The 18,309-nt window shown below is 35.1% G+C and overlaps 2 protein-coding genes across 2 annotated transcripts; one reads left to right on the plus strand and one right to left on the minus strand.

The window, feature by feature from the left end:
- Positions 1-3,237: 3,237 nt before the first annotated feature.
- On the minus strand, positions 3,238-4,203 carry LOC121143076 (olfactory receptor 6C76). The gene has a single exon (XM_040754277.1). The coding sequence runs from the start codon at positions 4,177-4,179 to the stop codon at positions 3,238-3,240; it is 942 nt and encodes a 313-aa protein (XP_040610211.1). The 5' UTR covers positions 4,180-4,203.
- Positions 4,204-17,085: 12,882 nt separating this feature from the next.
- Positions 17,086-18,021, plus strand: LOC121143077 (olfactory receptor 6C74-like). Its single transcript, XM_040754278.1, has one exon. It carries the CDS (start codon positions 17,086-17,088, stop codon positions 18,019-18,021), a length of 936 nt encoding a protein of 311 aa, XP_040610212.1.
- The last annotated feature ends 288 nt before the right edge of the window (positions 18,022-18,309 follow it).

Below are 18,309 nucleotides of genomic sequence, written 5' to 3' on the forward strand. Positions count from 1 at the left end.
CTGGGTAAACGTGCTTGCTATGAAGCCGGATGATGACCTGAGTTTGATAACAGGAGCCTAACTAACCCTGGAGGGAATGTACTCCTCAAAGCTGTCTGCAGTCTTCACACCTACACTGTGGCGTGCACACCAACATTCTCTGCAAACAATAATGATTGAATAAACCTCTAGAAAAAGCTATATACATTTGATGCATCTTCGCAGACATTTGAAGGTTTTTGATATGCATTAGAAGTAGCTTTACTTCATTTAGTGGTTTTATTCCTGTAGATGTTTACCTAACAGAAAATTTACAAATTATGTATAACACCATCTCTTATTTATGCCTGAAAAATATCTGAATTCCAAAGAATTGTAACTGGTGTCAATATTTCAGTATTGTAAATGGTAACTACAGAGTGTGTGCCTGTATGTATCAACATGAACATACATACAGACACACACACAATGAAACATGAATGAATGAATGGTAAATGGGTACAAAGGCCATTTTAAAAATAGAGCTATTAATGATGCAGTTATAATATCTTTTGATATGCATTCAGAATTCACAACAGAATCCTCAAGACATACCTGTGTACACATTACATCATCCTTCACAAGAGTTGAGATGTGCAAGCAAATTTGGTGTTCATTGAGGAGTTAGTGAATGAATAAAATGTGTCATATCTATTGGATATTACTGCGTATTATTCAATATAAAGCAATAGGGAAATATTGCCCAATGATATAGCACAGATGAACTTGGAAGACACTACGAAATCGAGTAGGTAGGCCTGCTCTAGAATGTTTCTCCATAAACATACAATAATGAAAATATTCAAACCCAGAGAGTAGAATGATGGTTGTGTATATGGATGGAGTGTTGGTGGAATGTGGATCCGCTATTTAAATTTTCAATCATGACAGATGAATAATTTCTAGATAGATATGCTGTGTAACACTATGCTTATAGTTGACCCTATTATATTGTACATTTTTTGTGAGAGGAGTAGATTTACTGCTAAGCATATAAACCAAATTTTAAAAAACTAATAACAAAAAAAGATGTAATCGTGAGTTTGGTTTGCAAGCTATGATATGAGAGAAGACAATAAAGAAATGCTTCACATGTTTCATAGCAATTGCAAAAAAACTAATAACAAAAAATGAAAAGAAGAAATTTTGCAGCAGTAGCTGTTTATTATCTTGACTCTGCTAATTCTTACATGGATGTTTACATTCATCAGATCATGTACAATTATGTCATAACTTTGTAGACTTTCTTATATATCATTTATGCCTCAATGCAGCTGTTAAAAAGTGTGAGCAATTTAAAAGTGAGAGCATTGCAGTCTATATGGAACTATTTATTTTGTAACATATTGTTTACCTCTCATGCTTGATGAAGAAAAGTAACAGTTATGAAAATATTGTACAAAAAATACAGTAAGTAGCCAAGACCAAATAGAGCCATGTAAAAGAATCTCCCATACCAAAGACTCATGGTGCATTGTGAAAGAGTGTGTAGAAAGATTGTAGAAACCAGACAATTGGATAGTTTTCTGTGAGATCAGAAAATAATCTCATGTAGTCTCACCAACATGATAACCAAAATTGAGCTCAACAAGGATGATACCAATGGGTATGTCAAAGTGGATGGGCAAAAATCAGGAGGCTTCAACTGGAAGCAATTTAGTAAAGCTAGGCACAGGAGAGGTGGTAATCCCTGGAGATGAGCACACCAATTAGTGGTGACTAATGTTCATCCCTGAAAACGTAATACAAGTAAAGTTATACAGGTTGAGCAGGTTACAACTAGGAATATTGGATGCATACAATAAAAATTGTGAGAAAATAGACAACAAACTTACATAAGCATGGAGAGGGGAATATGGAAGGTTTGGGAGGGAGGAAAGAGAAGAAAGAAGTGTAATTTATTATAACCTAAAGGCAAAATGCAAACAATAAAGAACAGGAAGCAAGAGAAGCTGCAAGAGCAATGCACAGCAATTCCTGGTGCATGGAAGCCGCTCTTCCCGCCTCCTCAATGGAGCAGGAATTCCTGCATCTTCCATGTCTTCCTTACATTTCCAGCCATTGTGTTCGTCTCCACTCGTGTTTAGTTTCAAAGTTTATTTGTTAACCAATATTTTTTACATATTGCAATGAACAAATGTTGTCAAAATTAGACTGAGACTCCTGAAATGAAGACAAGAAAATTAGCAAGGAGACAGTTGAGATATAGATGACTGTCACTTCCTTTGGTAAGAGAAGATTCCAGAGAGGCTTAGTCCAGAGACATAGGTTGGTCCCTCTTTTAAGAAGTTTTTTTTGGTATAAAAACATGTTATTTCCCATTTATTAGAGTAATAGCTATAATTGGAAAATTTGGCAAGCAGGAAATTATTTTTCTAATATATTTAATTGAAATAGAATCATATCACCTTCACTACTCCCTTTCTACCCTATCAGAAAAATAGTCAATGAAATTATTCTTAAAGCCATACTTCATTTTTTCTTTTTAAACCACTACAAATAATGATTAGACTCACAAAAAATATAAAAACTTCTACAAACAATAACCTGAAAAAGTAAATATTTTTCTTGTGATTTGCTATCATGACCATAGATAGTGTTCTATTTTATAACTTTAACTAAGTTGTAAATTAAGTTTCATGCTCTGTAAATAAATGAATATCCCTTTTCCATTTAGCATTTTACTTTGTTTTCCTTTGCCTTTTTTCTTTTTTGAGAACTTCATATTTTCAATGTACTGAATATAAGTAGGATATTTCCATATCATATTACTAAATATCTTAAATGTCTCATTTAAGAAATGATAAAAACAGCTATTAAAATACAGTATATTCATTCTCTATCACCACCACAGTAAAAAGTCATGGTATACACGTATACACAAACAGACACGTAAACATAAATATATATATTTGTATAACATACATGAATTAACAAGGAGGTTTGATGTCTTAATCTTTGCAAAAATATGCATGATATAATGATATATGTACTACTTGAAATATATAAGCTATAATTCAAAATTACTTCATTTCTAATTTTAATCATATAAAGTTGGAAGCCATCCCATAATGATTTTACTCATAAATTCATTAAGTGAATTGTAATATGATTACAGTTAGTGCTTTAAGAGTAGCATGCACTGTCCTTTTCTGAGATGAACAAAAATAAGTACATGTTCACTAGTTTTATGGTCCAATGTATCATTTTCAGTCTATATCAGATCGGCATTTTTGATACAAGTACCTTTCTCACAAGATCCTTAAATGCTTGTTTCACCTGTTGGTTCCTTAAAGTGTAGATAAAAGGATTCAGCATGGGGGCTACAGAGGTGTTGAGCATAGCCACCCCCTTTGTCAAAGCAACTCCAGCCTTCGCAGATGTTTTCACATACATGAAGATGCAGCTTCCGTAGGATATGGAGACAACAATCATGTGTGAGGAGCAGGTTGAGAAGGCCTTTTTCCTTTGTTTTGTTGAAGGAAATTTCAGAATAGTTCTGAGGATATAGATGTAAGAGATAGTTATCAGTATCAGCGTGGTCATAAGTGTGATCAAAGCCAATATAAAACTCATGAGCTCTAGAGTGCTTGTGTCTGTGCAGGAGATTTGGAGCAAAGGAGCAGAGTCACAGGTGAAGTGGTCAATAATGTTGGAGTTACAGAAATCTAGCTCTAAGCCCATGGCCAGCGGTGGAAAAATTACCAAGAAACCAGCCAGCCAAGAGCTGATGATGAGCTGGTGGCAAATCTTGTTACTGATGATGGTTGTATAGTGGAGGGGCTTGCAGATAGCCACATAGCGATCATAGGACATGGATGCCAGAAGGAAAAACTCTGTTGAGCCAAGGAAAATAAAGAAAAATAGTTGGGCAGCACAAGCATTGTAAGAGATTGATTTGTCTCCAGTTAGGATGCTGACCAAAAACCTAGGGTTACAGACAGAAGTAAATGAAATTTCCAAGAAGGAGAAATTCCTGAGGAAGAAATACATGGGGGTCTTGAGGTGGGGATCCAGCAGAGTGAGTGTGATGATAGTTAGATTTCCAGTAATGCTCAGCACATATGTGAGAAGCAGAAAAAAGAAAATCACAACCTGAATCTCAGGGTCATCTGTCAGACCCAGGAGGATGAAGTACGTCACTGACGTTCCGTTTCTCATCCCTCACGGTTTGTCTACAACAAATCTGATAAAATCAGCAAAGATATCAGGGAAACATGAACTTGAGTCACAAGACAAGCATAACGCCCTCCCTCCCTCACTCCCTCTCTCTCCTCCCCTTCCTCCCTGCCTCTCTTTTTCTTTTTCTCCTCTCTCACACACACTCTCTCTGTCTTCATTTGAATCATATCTTTGAAGATCCATTTTATATGTTGAAAGTCAGTCTATTCTGTTTTTAATCTACCACTATTTATTACATTTCCTATTTTATAAAATTTACTAATTTCATTGTTGGCATAATTATGCTTTTCCTATGTCATCTCTTCTATACAACTTTCTTAATCATTGTGGAAATAAGTTATTGGCTTACTCAATTATATGCAGGAATAGTAAATATCAAACTAGAAAAAGTAAATAATATAACTTCTATTACTATTTTTAACTTAATTTCTTAAAATACAATAAAATCAACAAATGTCATTATATTTTGTATTTTCAACAATTAAATAGTATTCCTCTTTTAAAAAGATGTACCATAAATTTTGTCTCCTTGTATTACTAGAGACTGACTGTAAATTTCCAACCTGCATTCTTGATCTGTGAAATAAGGAGACTCTTGTTATTAAATCCAATTAAGGTAGTAATTTTTGTTGAATTGCTAAAAATGTTTCTGAAATTTACTTAAGCATCAAACATCAACAACAGAATATATCTTTACATTATATAATAATAATTCATGAATGACAACATTGAAATATACAGACATTTTAATGGGCTGTTTAGAATTCTCTTAAATTATTAAATTATATCAGTTACATGAACTTAACTTGTTCAGTCTAAATACTGGATGTTCAAATATGAAGATAATGAACTATATTTTCTACATTTAATGGCTAGAGTGTTTCATTTAATAAAAATTTAAGTTGGAAATTTTTCAAGTTAACTTATATATATTAGATAATTTGAAATATATATTAGTTATATATATATGTGTGTGTAAAACAGATATAAATTGAACTGAGTGAGAAGACAGTTAAAAAACTGAAATATTGTACAGAAATAATTTAAAATACACTTAAAGTATTAATAGTTAAAGTGAGACAATGAACACAGAGTACTATGCTTACTTCTCTTAAACCAAAATCTATACCATGGTCCTACAGAACAAAGAGAAATCACAGCTTATGTCTCTCCCCCACATAGCTGAGCTCCTCAACACAACCCTGATGTTTAATATCAAAACATGCAGTGAAACATTTTTTTCATGTGTTTTCTAATATCATGCAACACCTAGGGTCCTGACATATTACTTACATTGTGTTAAAAATATATCTATAAATGGGAGGTTTTTTTGCTATAAAACGATTCAGATTATTCCAATATTTCCCAAAGGGATATTACCAATATATTTTCCCAGGAAAAAATTAACAACACTTATTCTATATTTACAACACATAACTTCAAAAATAGTCTGCAAAGTGTGGAAAAGCATAATGACTTTTGGGATAAATAATAATAGGGCACTGATGTAAACAAGTAGAAGATTACTTCCAGCAATCATATTTAATTGGTTGATTATATGACCTATATCCCAGGAGATTGCAAAACGTACCTGCAAGGAGTTAGCTAGGCATTTGTGAAGGGATGAGATCTAACAACAAAATACGGTTAATTTCTCACATTGATTTATACATGTCAATGTTGAAACTAGGCTACATCCATAGAGTTACTCCATATTCTGTGAAACAGCAGTGGAATTCTTTAGTTTCTGCCTTGCCCTGAGGGACTCCATTTCACAAGCAGTCATTACTCCATCTTGATGGTGGAGAACAATTGTGGCATAGTGACACAGAACTTGTGTTACCCTCAACACAAGGAGATATCAGTTTAAAAGAGGAAAGCAAAAGTACTGTAGAGTTCCACTGAACAAATACTGCAGGCCTTGAGCCTGATATACAGCCAAGGATTGAACTTATTTTCCTACCCTCGCCACCCAGGTGCTGGGACCATATGCGGGACCACCATGTATTGTTCAGTGTATGTATCCACAGTTTGTCATGGTTGCTTTTACATAAATATTAACTAAATGATAGTTCATTCTATTTTTATTGAGAATTTGTGGTAAATGATATATTTTGAGATTCTTCAAGTATTTTAATGATCTCACATTTTTAAAGGAGAACATGACACATTATGTCACCTAGTTTCCCTCAAATCAGATGTCTTTTTTGTTCCACTTTCATTTTTATACTATGAAATTGTGTTTTAAACATGCACACATTGTGTAATTTATGGAGACTGTAGGTTACTACTAAGTGAATCATTTTTGCAAACATTGACACTATAAGTGATTGGATTATGTATCTGAGGTTTAAAATAAGACATTAAAACCCTATGAATGACCTGCCTACACAGCACTGAGAAGTCTATTTGAACATTTTATTTCATAGTTAAAATACATATTCAGGTTATCAGTTATATTATGGTTACCGATTGCACATTTGCTTTGCCCTGAAAACTGTTTTCTATGAAACATAATTTTATTTAAATTAGAAACAAGCTTGTTTTACAGGCCAATCACAGTTCCCTCTCCCTCTACTCCTCCACTGCCTTCAACTAACCCTCTATCCCATCCCCTTTTTGCTCCCCAGGGAGGATGAGGCCTTCTATGGGGGATCTTGGAACTCTATCACATCATTTGGGTCAGGCCTAGGCCCTCCCCTGTGTGTTAGGCTTGGAGAGTATCACTCTGTGTAGAATGGGCTCCCAAAGTCCATTCTTTGCCAGGGAAAAATATTTAACTTCTACCAGAGGCCTCATAGATTGCTGAGGCCTCCAAACTGACACCCACGTTCAGGGGTTTTGGAACAGACCTATGCTGGTTTTCCACCTATCAGTCTGGGGTTCGTGAGCTCCCCTTTGTTCTGGTCATGTGTTTCTGTGCGTTTCTCCAGCCTGGTATTAACCCCTTTGCTCATCACTCCTCTCCAAAACTGGATTCTAGGAGTCCTGCTCAGTATCTAGTTGTGGGTGTCTGCTTCTGCTTCATTCAGTTTCTGGATGAAGGCTCTAGGATGGCATACAAGGTAGTCATCAGGTAGCCTCTCCACCATTGCTTACATTGTTAGTTGGTGTCATCCTTGTAGATATCTGAAAATTTCCCTAGTGCCATATTTCTCATTAAAACGATGGTTCCCTCTATTATGGTGTCTCTTATCTTACTTTCTTCTATTTTTCCCCGAGTCAACCTTCCTCCTCCCTCATGTCCTCCTCTCCTGTCCTCTCCCCTTCTCTTTCTCCCAGATTTCTCTCCCCTCCATCCATGCTCCCAATTTGCTTGGAAGGTCTTGCTCTTTCCCCTTCTTGGGAGTACCATGTATGTCTCTCTTACGGTACTCCTTGATTCCTAGCTTCTCTGGCAGTGAGGATTGTGGGCTGGTAATCCTTCGCTCTATGTCTAGAATCCACATATGAGTAATTACATACCATGTTACCTCTTTTAGTGACTGGGTTACCTCACTCAGGATGGTTTCTTCTAATGCCATCCATTTGCCTGCGAATTTCAGGATTCCATTTTTTTCCGCTGAGTAATACTACATTGTGTGAATGTATCATATTTTCTGTATCCATTCTTCAGCTGAGGGTTATGTACATTGCTTCCAGGTTCTGGCTATTACAAATAATGCTTCTACAAATATAGTGAAACAGATGTCCTTGTATGAATGTGCATCTCTTGGGTATATGCCTAAGAGTGGAATTGCTGGATCTTGTGGTGGACTGATTCCCATTTTCCTGAGGAATCTCCATACTGATTCCCAAAGTGGCTGTGTAAGTTGGCACTCCTACCAGCAGTGGAGGAGTGTTCTTCTTTCTCCACGTCCTCTCCAGCATAAACTGTTGTTGGTATTTCCTCGAGTGGGCACCTAGTGCTATTAATGTTCCTCTTAGCACATTTTCAAAGTGTCCCATAAGTTTGGGTATGTTGTGTCTCTTTCTTGTTGAATTTCAGGAAGTAGTTAATTTCTTTTTTTTTATTTCTTCCTTGACCCAGGAATGGTGAAATTGTGCATTGTTCAATTTCCATGAGTTCATAGGGTTTCTGAAATTTGTTTTGTTGTTGAATTCTAACTTTAAACCATGGTGGTCCAATAGGATATAGGGGATTTTTCCATTGTTTTGTATCTGTTGAGGTTTGCTATGTTGCAGACTATGTGGTCAATTTTAGAGAAGGTTCCATGTGGTGCTAAGAAGAAGTTATATTCTTTTTTGTTTGGATGGAATGTCCTATAGATATCTGTTAATGCCAATTGTGTCATAACTTCTATTAGTTCCTTTTGTTTCTTTGTTAATTTTCTGTCTGTTAGTCCTGTTTAGTGATGAGAGTGGGGTACTAAATTCTCTCAGTATATGTTTGTGAAGTTTTATGTGTGATTTGAGTTTTAGTAATGTTTCTTTTATGAATGTGGGTGCCTTCATTCAGAATTAAGACTTCATCTTGATGGACTTTTCCTATGATGAATACGAAATTACCTTCTTCATCCCTTTTTATTGATTTCATTTTGAAGCCTCATTTGTTAGATATTGGAATTGATACACCATCTTGCTTCTGGGGTCCATTTGTTTGGAAAATCTTTTCCAAACCCTATACTCTGAGGTAAAACCTGTCTTTGACAATGAGATATATTTCTTGTATGCAGCAGAAGGATGGATTCCATCTTCATGTAAATTCTATTAGCCTGTGTCTTTTTATAGGCAAGTGAAGACCATTGACATTGAGGGATATTTACGACCATTGATTGCTAATTCTTGTTTGTTTTGGGTTTGTTGGCATTGGTGATATTGTGTGTGGATTCCCCCTTTTTCTTTTGGTGTTTGGTATTGTGGGATTATTTATTGGCTATGTTTTGTGAGTGTAGTTATCTTCCTTGGGTTGGAGTTTTCCTTCCAGTCCTTTCTGTAGGGCTTGATTTTTGCACATGTACTGTTTAAACATGATTTTGTCATGGAATATATCTTCTTTTTGCCATCTATAGTGCTTAAAAGCTTTGCTGGGTACAGTAGTTGGGCTGGCATACTTGTTACTTTAGCATTTATAGGACATCTATCCAGGACCTTCTGTCTTTCAGAGTATCCATAGAGAAGTCAGGTGTATTTTTGATCGGTCTGCCTTTACATGTTACATCACCTATTTCCTTTGCTGCTCTTAATATATTTTCTTTTTTATGTAAGCATGGTGTTTTGATTATTATGTGGTGAGGGGACTTCTTTTTATGGCCCAGTCTATTGGGTGTTCTGTAAGCTTCTTGTATTTTGATAGGCATATCTTTCTTTCAGTTGAAGACTTTGTCTTCTATTATTTTGTTGATTATGTTTTCTGTACCCTTGAGCTGTATTTCTCCACCTTCGTTTCTACATATTATCATTAGGTTTGGCTTTTTCATGGTGTCCCATATTTCCTGTATATTTTGTGTTAGGGATTTGTTGGATTTGAGATTTTCTTTGGTTGATGACTGTATTTCCTCTAGTGAGGCCTTTCTGCAGGGTAAGTTCACTCTAGGTGCAGAGCAGACCCAGAAAAATTCAAGTACAGGAATGTAAGGAGTTGGGGCCCCAAGCAGAACCCATGCTTACCTCAAGCAGAGGGCAGAGGACCAAGACTGAAGTGTTGGAAGACTCAGGCAAAAAATATATTTTCATAGAGAAAGTCACTATGGGTTTAGAGACAAATCTGGTGCTAGGGTAACTCCCAAGCATCCACAAGGAGGACCCCAACTAAAACTCCTAGCAATAGTAGAAAAGATACCTGAACTGACCTACCCATGTAATCAGATTGATGAATACTACAAGTATCATCATAGGACCTCATCTAGTAGTTAATGGAATCTGGCACAGAGATCCACAATCAAGAACCAGGCCAAGTTCTGGGAATTCAGGTGAAGAGAGGCAGGATGGAACATATTAACAAGGAAGTTCAAGATCATGATGGAGAAATCTACAGAGACAGGTGAACCAAGTTCTTGGGAACTCAAAAATGCTAGACCTACAACTGTGGAGACTCCAAGGGACTGAACTAGGCCCTCCACATGTGGGAGACAGTTATGAAGCTTGAACTATCAGAGGGTCCTCTGGCAATAGACCATCATAAACACCTGGTACATGAGCTAGCTTGTTGGAGCCTATTCCCTATGGTGGGATGCCATTCTCGGTCTTAATGCATGTGAGAGTGGCTAGGTCCTTCCTTAACCTATTGCTCCAGACTGTGTTGACTCCTCATGGGAACCCTTACATGCAAGGAGGAGTGGACTGGGGGTCTGTTGGGGGGGAGACGAGAGGGGTTTGATGAGGGGTGAGAGGGAGAACTGTAGTTAGAATGTAAAATGAAATAAAAAAGAAAACTAAATTAACTGTTTCTTTTATTTTATATACTATTTGTCATTGATATGTTCTTAGTTCATAAACATGAAATTTTATTATGCATCTTTTGCATTTCCTTTTAATGTGTATATGTGTAAGTGTGCTCCTGTGTGCACACACAAAAAATGTGGAGGATTGAGCACAAACTCCAGCAGTCAGCTCTCTCCTCAACCACTGGGTTATGGGAATGGAACCCAAGTCATGAGAGCTAATGGAGAGCATATTTACATGCTAAGCCATTACTATCCTATAGTGCTTTAATAAAAGCATATTCTTTGTCCTTGTGTTCTCTCTCCAAACCTAGAGCTCCCTGACTTCACTCAGATATGATTACTGGTCCATGAGTCCCAGGGATTCAACTGTCTATCCTTCCCAGATAATCAAAAGACTCTTAGAAATTTATTACCAATTGGTTTCATCCCTTTCCAGGCCAGATGCATCAGCCTCTTAAAATCTCTTTATTTATCATGGATATGTAGCAAAGACTGAGTTCCCAGTCATGTCAGGCAGCCTGGAACTCCAGCTTTCATGCTGGTGAACACCCTGGGCATTTGCGTACACATCCAAACACCCTGACATAGGCACATAGTAAAAAAAATAGATAATATCCTTAAAAGTGGTCCATTTGCATAGAAGAACATGTTTTCAAAGCTATGCTTCTTTATGTACATTCTGACTATCTCATTATACACAAAAGAGAATAAAAGTAAAGTAGAAACTGAGCCCTTTCTTTTCTATGTTTTTTCTGCTTTGAGAATATGAGATGATATATATTGATCATATTCTTCACCCTTCCCCAACTCTTACCAGACCATCCCCCTTCTTACCCATCCAATTCCATCTTCTTTTCTCTCTTTAAAACAAAACAAAACCAAACACAGAAAACAGAAAAGCCGAGTCCAAACACTGCTGGCAACCAATAGGCCTGCCCAGAGCAGTAATAAAGCCAGTGTCACTCTGTTGATGAAAACAGACTTTCCCTGTCTGTGGAGGTTTGAAACAAAATGGTTTCCAAAGAGAGTATTTGCCAAATACCAGATTCATGAACCATTCCCTGTGCTTTTATGCTTTTATACATAAAATGTACAATATATGCAGTATAATAATGCATCCCTAGCCAGGCGAAGGTGGCGCATGCCTTTAATCCCAGCACTCGGGAGGCAAAGGCAGGCGGATCCCTGTGAGTTCGAGGCCAGGCTGGACCGACAGCCTCCAAAACAACACAGAGAAACCCTATCTCATAAAACCAAAAAAAAAATAATATTGCATCCCTACCTAAAATAAGTATGAAACAGATTATATTATGAGACTGAAATACATTTAATTATAAAATTGTCACTAGAAAATTCTATGCATTATTTTATGATTTTCTGTCCTTTGATTGGCAAAAAAAGACATTGGGTTAATTTACTTAAAAAACATAAGCATAAACTTTTCACACCCCAGAGTAGTATCCTTTTAAATAAGTACAGTGTATATGTATAAATGGGTGGGTGGGTATGTACACATGTATACAGTAAATGAAAATTTTAAAATCCACAAATGAGATTTATATGGCTACACATTAAGTTCAAAAACAAATTTTAAATGTTTATAATTAAGTACAGTTTGAGATTTCATTAAACTCAAGAGCACTAATTTTAAATACCAAATATTTTGAAAAGAAATAAAAGATAAATCATAAAAGTTACTGTTAGCATATGATTTTGGGATAAAAGTGTCTTATAGAAATTGTGGAATTGTTTTATACCTAAAATTCTAAACAAGTTATAGCAAGTTGCACAGTTACAGAAGACTTCAGGTGTGAGACAGAGAAAAATTTTAACTGGATTGTGTACAACCAACAATTTATTCAAAGAATTTCCTATTTCTTTGGTTTAAAACAATTAACTCTTTTATAATATAGATGTACTCAGAAAAAAATTTAAAAGTGCTAGGTTTTATGGAAAAAAGATTTGGTGTTTTGTTAGGACAATTATTTGTGTTTTCTCTTAATTCTATCAGACTTTTGACCACTTAGAAACCTAAACCCAGCCAGGCGGTGGTGGCACAAGCCTCTAATCCCAGCACTCGGGATGGCAGAGGCAGGCGGAGCTCTATACTCTATACTCTATAAGGAAGATAACAAAGACATAAATGACATAGTAAGGCAGCATAAAATATAATAAGTATAATTACTGTGGAAAATATCAATATATTCTTTACTTTATGCACAATACTCTTCCAACTAGGTACTATGCACAAGTCCAAGGTCACATTCTGGTGTCTACAAATAGAGTAGCATTCCAATGTCATCATATTCAGTATTCCAATGTTCAAAACTGACATAAATTCTATTTGGCACATGAAAGAATAAAATTTTTAGCTGCATAACCACTCTGCAACCTATTAATGCTGGTACCCATATTCTGTAGTTTGTTTTAGTTCTCTGAGCTCAGATCTGCATCCACGCATCAAGTCTTCCACATTAATCAGTTTAACAAATTTTTACACCATTAGTAACATTTGCCAATAAAATTGGAATCCAGTATTGAGGATTTTAGAGTTTCAATGACCCAGGTACTCAGCCTCTGAAGGATATTCTCTGGAATCATGTGAATGTGCTAGACTGACACCAGCTCCTAAGAAGCAAAATCTCCAGCTTAGTGCTTCTCAGGAAAACCATGAAAGGAATCTGAGTTAAGGGACTGCAAGGAGGCTGCAGATGGCCATGAGAGGGTTTCCTGTGTCTCTGACCATTAGGGCTATAACAGTAATATCAATGAGATTCACCTGAGAAAATGTGTTTGACTCATTTCTTCGGTTGGTGTTATGCATTTCTAAACAATTCTCAGATTTAGGGAAGACATAGGCAGAAAAAAAGTTGCAATATTTAACAAAATGGCATCACCATGTTTGCCAAAAAGATTTACTATAAAGGTTCTGATTTAGGAAATATGAGTAACATTGCTGACAAAGGAAAATACTTACTTTTAAGTTAGTCTGAGCACAGTTTAAATCTACTTTTCTCATTGTCTAAAATTTAATTTAAACAGTGATTTTAGTAGGCAAAGGCTGTTTCATTTTTAAAATAATTTTTGTCAAATTAAATATTTCTATAAAGTGACTCCTTTATTAAAATGTAAACATTTTGTCTAGATGTCATTCATGAAAATCTACCCACTTCTCAATGTGAAGACTGATCTTTAAGAAAGAGAAATATCTAACAGTATACACCATTGACTACATAACTCTTCTAATATTGTTCAGCAATGCAGAAAAAGGCAACAGATACATTATATATGTTTATGAATAGAATGTTAGAAGAGTTAGTCCTGGAGGGAAACATAAGAGGCACATCCCTTGAGACAGAAAAACTAATTATTTTGGGCAACATTTCAATTAAATTACTTTGAGAACCATTAATACAAGAAGAGTGGGAGGAAGGTTGGGAGAGAAAACTGGGGTGGGAATGTAAAATTAAATCAATAAATAAAAAAATGGGAAAAATAGAAATTTATGTATAATGTCAGTCTTTACATGAACCATATGTAACAACTATTGTTTGGTGATTAATTGTTTCAAATTATATTTCCAATTACTATTTATTTTTTATTTACTTAATTTTTTGGCAATTTTAGGTCTTTTTGTTTCCATATGAATTTTGAGATTGTTTTCAATTTATGTTATGTATTACATTGGATATTCGATGGGGATTGTATTTTTTTGGGAAAATAAACATTTTTTGCAATATTAATCCTTCAAACATCCGAGCAGAACAGAATAAGCAATAGTTCATATATAACTTCTTCATTTCAGCATTCTTATTTATCTAAAAATTATTTCATACCACATCAGTCATCATAGAATTTATCTTATCAACACTTTCAATTATTTCATACTTTCATCCTTCAAAAGCTATAAATAAAGTATATACTACATAATTTTTTCTTGTCAGGGTAGAATTAAATTTGAGAAATTTCCCAATGGACTTTTCATCCTCAGAAAGAAATTATCTTACCATGCTATAGGATTCTCAAGCAGTTAGTGATGTCAGTATCTGTGAAAAGCTCTCTGGAATCTCCTGTAGCAAACTTATTCTTCCATCAGTCTGAACTCCTTTTACTAATAGATTTCTTAATAAAGAATGAAAATATTTCCCGTTTTGATTTTCAGTAATTTGTTCTTACATTTAACTTCAGGGTAAATCTTCCCTGTAGTTTAAGTTATATGCCTACAAAATTTCAGATTGATTTCTTGATTTTGTTTACTTACTTACATTCTGTATGTTACTTTTTGAGAAGTTAGTTATGCCATGTTTTCTATCCAGGCTATTAGGATTTAGATATAAATGTGCTGAGTTTATTTGGAGACTGTAAGAATAAAATAGGGTGAACTCCCACAAAATACATTTTTGGTCAGGACATGATAATATTGACATAGGTGTACATAATAATTATCACCTTCTTCAATATTTTTTTCTTCAATATTTTTAAATTGATAAAAAGAAGTCCATCTATGCTCAGAAGTTTTAAGAACTCTGTCTCATAAAACAAACAAAAAAAAAGAATCCTAAAGTATTTCTGAAGAAAATTGAAATTGTATTATAGGTCATAGACTCCATTCATTATCAGCATCACAAGATTCTCTATAGATAATAGGACACTTTGTTATTCTTCTTTTAGAATTAATGATGAAAACAGTCAATTAGTGTATTTTCCAAAAAACTCCCCAAGGTTTTATACCAGGTCTGAATAAAAACATCATTCATCATTAAAGAATGGATATGGAGACAAAGTCATGTTTATTGAAGATGTAATGAAGTAGTGACTACAATTCTTCAATTACAACAAAGAGGAGCACACTACTGTTTGGGAAGACATTAATTATTTCATTTGCAGGGAAAACAGAACAATGGATTTAAGGATGTCACATCATGTATTCTGACTAAAGAGTGAGAAACAAAATTATTTTGTAAATGAGCTGGATTTTAATCTGAACAAGTTCTCCATTGAAACTGATGAGGCAAAGAAAAAAGTATGGGTTAAATAAAATAATAATTTTGGAAGAATTATTCATATTGAACTTTTAGGTAAAAAAATTCTACAATGCATCTGCAAAAAAAAAACACTGTTGAACTCAAGAACAGTGAGTGTTTTCAGTGTTTGTCATGCTGCATACAAAGATGTTGTATTATCAACAGTTCTGTCTTAAACATAGATTATACCATGTAAATCCAGCATTAGAGAAATTCAGACAACATGCTTGTAACTCATCGCTAAACTTTCTCTATATGTATCTGAAAGCTGGTTATTCTTGTTTATCCTGAGAGCTTTATACACCGTAAGTAACTCACAGTGACTTTTACTCAAATTATTGGTATATATTTCTTTATATTTAAAAGTTAGGAAATATAATATTTAATGTTGGAGGCAGTGCTGAATGTAAATTATTTCTTACAGAAAGTTACTCAAGTTGAACTGTAAAATAATTGAGAAGAAATGTTTTACATTTAATGCCAAAGGCTTATTTGCTGATTCAAGTAAATTTGAATCTAAACCTCATAAAGTTGTCTTTCCGGCCACACCAGTTCTATTTGGTACTATCAAGGAACTCTGAAATTAACTGTGGGAGCAAGCACAAGGCCTGCTTTGGTTCAGTCACGGTGGAAGACTAGTTCTGAAAGAAAAGATGACCATAGCGTCCCATTCCTAAGCAAGAAACCATTTGCAATTGACAGTCACTGACCAGGAAAAAAGTAGTTTTCTACAGTGGAGTCTCAGTGAATACATCAACCACACTCCATGGCAAGCCTCACATCCAAGAGTAGGTGGGCAACACAAAACAAACTTCATGGCTTTTTTGAGAGCTTTTTGATTCATTTTGTTATATGTTTATCTTTCTTGGTTTTTTTTTGTTTGTTTTGATTTTGATTTTTGCAACGAGTTTAGCTTTTGTATTTAATTTGGCTTTTTGGCAGGGGAAATGAGAGAGACATAATATTTGGTGGGTAGGGAAATGGGGAGGATCTGGGAGAGTTGGGATAGGGGGAACATGATCAAAATATATTAAAATAATAATAGTAATAATAATATACAGAAAATGCTTGACTTGTGGAGACAAAGAAGGTTATTTAAATAAAATGTATAGTACTCAAACTAGCCTAAAATATTACTTAGGCATCAGTAGGAGTGGGAATTGTATTTTCAAAATATGGGGAAAATGGAAAATGGAGAAAAATACTTATCACAAAAAATAATACAGGAATTCTATCTGAGTATTAAATAAAGCTGAAAAAAATCAGATGAGTATCTGGGAACTGGGACTAGGTGAGGGTTGTTGTGCTTGTAGTTCTAACCAACGAGTAAATGTGAAAACATATTTGGGGTGAAGCTGCATTTCCATTGCATTGCTGGATTCTTCATATTACCTTCAAATCTTTAGAGGAGAGAGCCTATCAATTCATATCTATTACTTTTCTCTAGGCTGGAAGGATTTATAAGACTTTTAGACATGAGAAACCACACATTGGTGACAACATTCATACTTCTAGGATTGACAGAAGACCGAAAGTGGCAAATTGTAATCTTCCTTTTCCTATTGATAACGTATCTGCTGAGCATCACTGGAAACCTTACCATTATTCTTCTGACCCTGTTGGATTCCCAACTCAAAACACCCATGTATTTCTTCCTTCAGAAGTTTTCCTTCTTAGAAATCTCACTGACATCTACCTGCATCCCTAGATTCCTTGTAAGCATAGTGACCATGGATAAAACTATTTCCATCGAGGCTTGTCTCACACAATTATTTGCTGCCTTTGTCTTTGGGATAGCACAGTTTTTCTTGTTGGCTGTCATGTCCTATGACCGCTACGTGGCCATTTGTAAACCCCTACATTATACAACCATCATGAACCCCAGAGTGTGTACTTTGCTATTTGGCACTTGCTGTTTAATTGCTTTGTTGGCAATCTGCCCTGGAGTCATTGTAAGTCTGCGAATGGAATTTTGTAATAATATTATTGAACACTTTTTATGCGACTACGCTCCCATCTTGCAGCTTTCCTGTGATGATACAAGGTTCATGCAACTGATCAATTTTGTTTTTGCCATCATTATTCTCCTGATTACCTTGGCACTAGTTATATCCTCTTATGGAAAAATCATAAGTACGATTCTGAGGTTCCCTTCTGCCCAGCAGAAGAAGAAGGCCTTCTCTACCTGTTCCTCCCATATGATTGTCATCTCCATCTCTTATGGAAGCTGCATTTTTATGTATGTCAAACCTTCTGCAGAAGAGAGGATAGCTTTCAACAAGGGGATTGCCATACTTACTACTTCAATTGCACCTGTACTAAATCCTTTCATATATACTTTAAGAAATAAGCAAGTCAAAGAAGCCCTGAAGGATGTCATTAAAAAATTTACCTCAGCTACTTCAAAATAGTGGTTCTGGATTGTTCTAAGTGTCCTAGTAAGATTATTGAAAATTATAGGCCACATCAGCTACTATTTTGACATCTCTATTTTGCATTTATGTTGGAGTAGTATCTGAAGTGATGATATCTATATGCATGTTTTCACCTGTGTCTTCCTGGAATCACTTCATTTAATGCTAGGAATTGTTTGGTTTCCAAAATATCCCACTATGAATTTCCTATGGGGACTTCATTTGTCTATGATTTTCTAGCAAATATGTGCTTAAAAATAATCATTTAGGAACTGTTTTAATAAT

This window comes from Mesocricetus auratus, unplaced genomic scaffold (assembly GCF_017639785.1).
Source record: "Mesocricetus auratus isolate SY011 unplaced genomic scaffold, BCM_Maur_2.0 Super-Scaffold_100011, whole genome shotgun sequence".
NCBI lineage: Eukaryota > Metazoa > Chordata > Mammalia > Rodentia > Cricetidae > Mesocricetus > Mesocricetus auratus.

Coding starts and splice junctions, on each gene's coding strand:
- LOC121143077 (XM_040754278.1), top strand. CDS start 17,086: ATGAGAAACCACACATTGGTGACAACATTCATACTTCTAGGATTGACA.
- LOC121143076 (XM_040754277.1), bottom strand. CDS start 4,179: ATGAGAAACGGAACGTCAGTGACGTACTTCATCCTCCTGGGTCTGACA.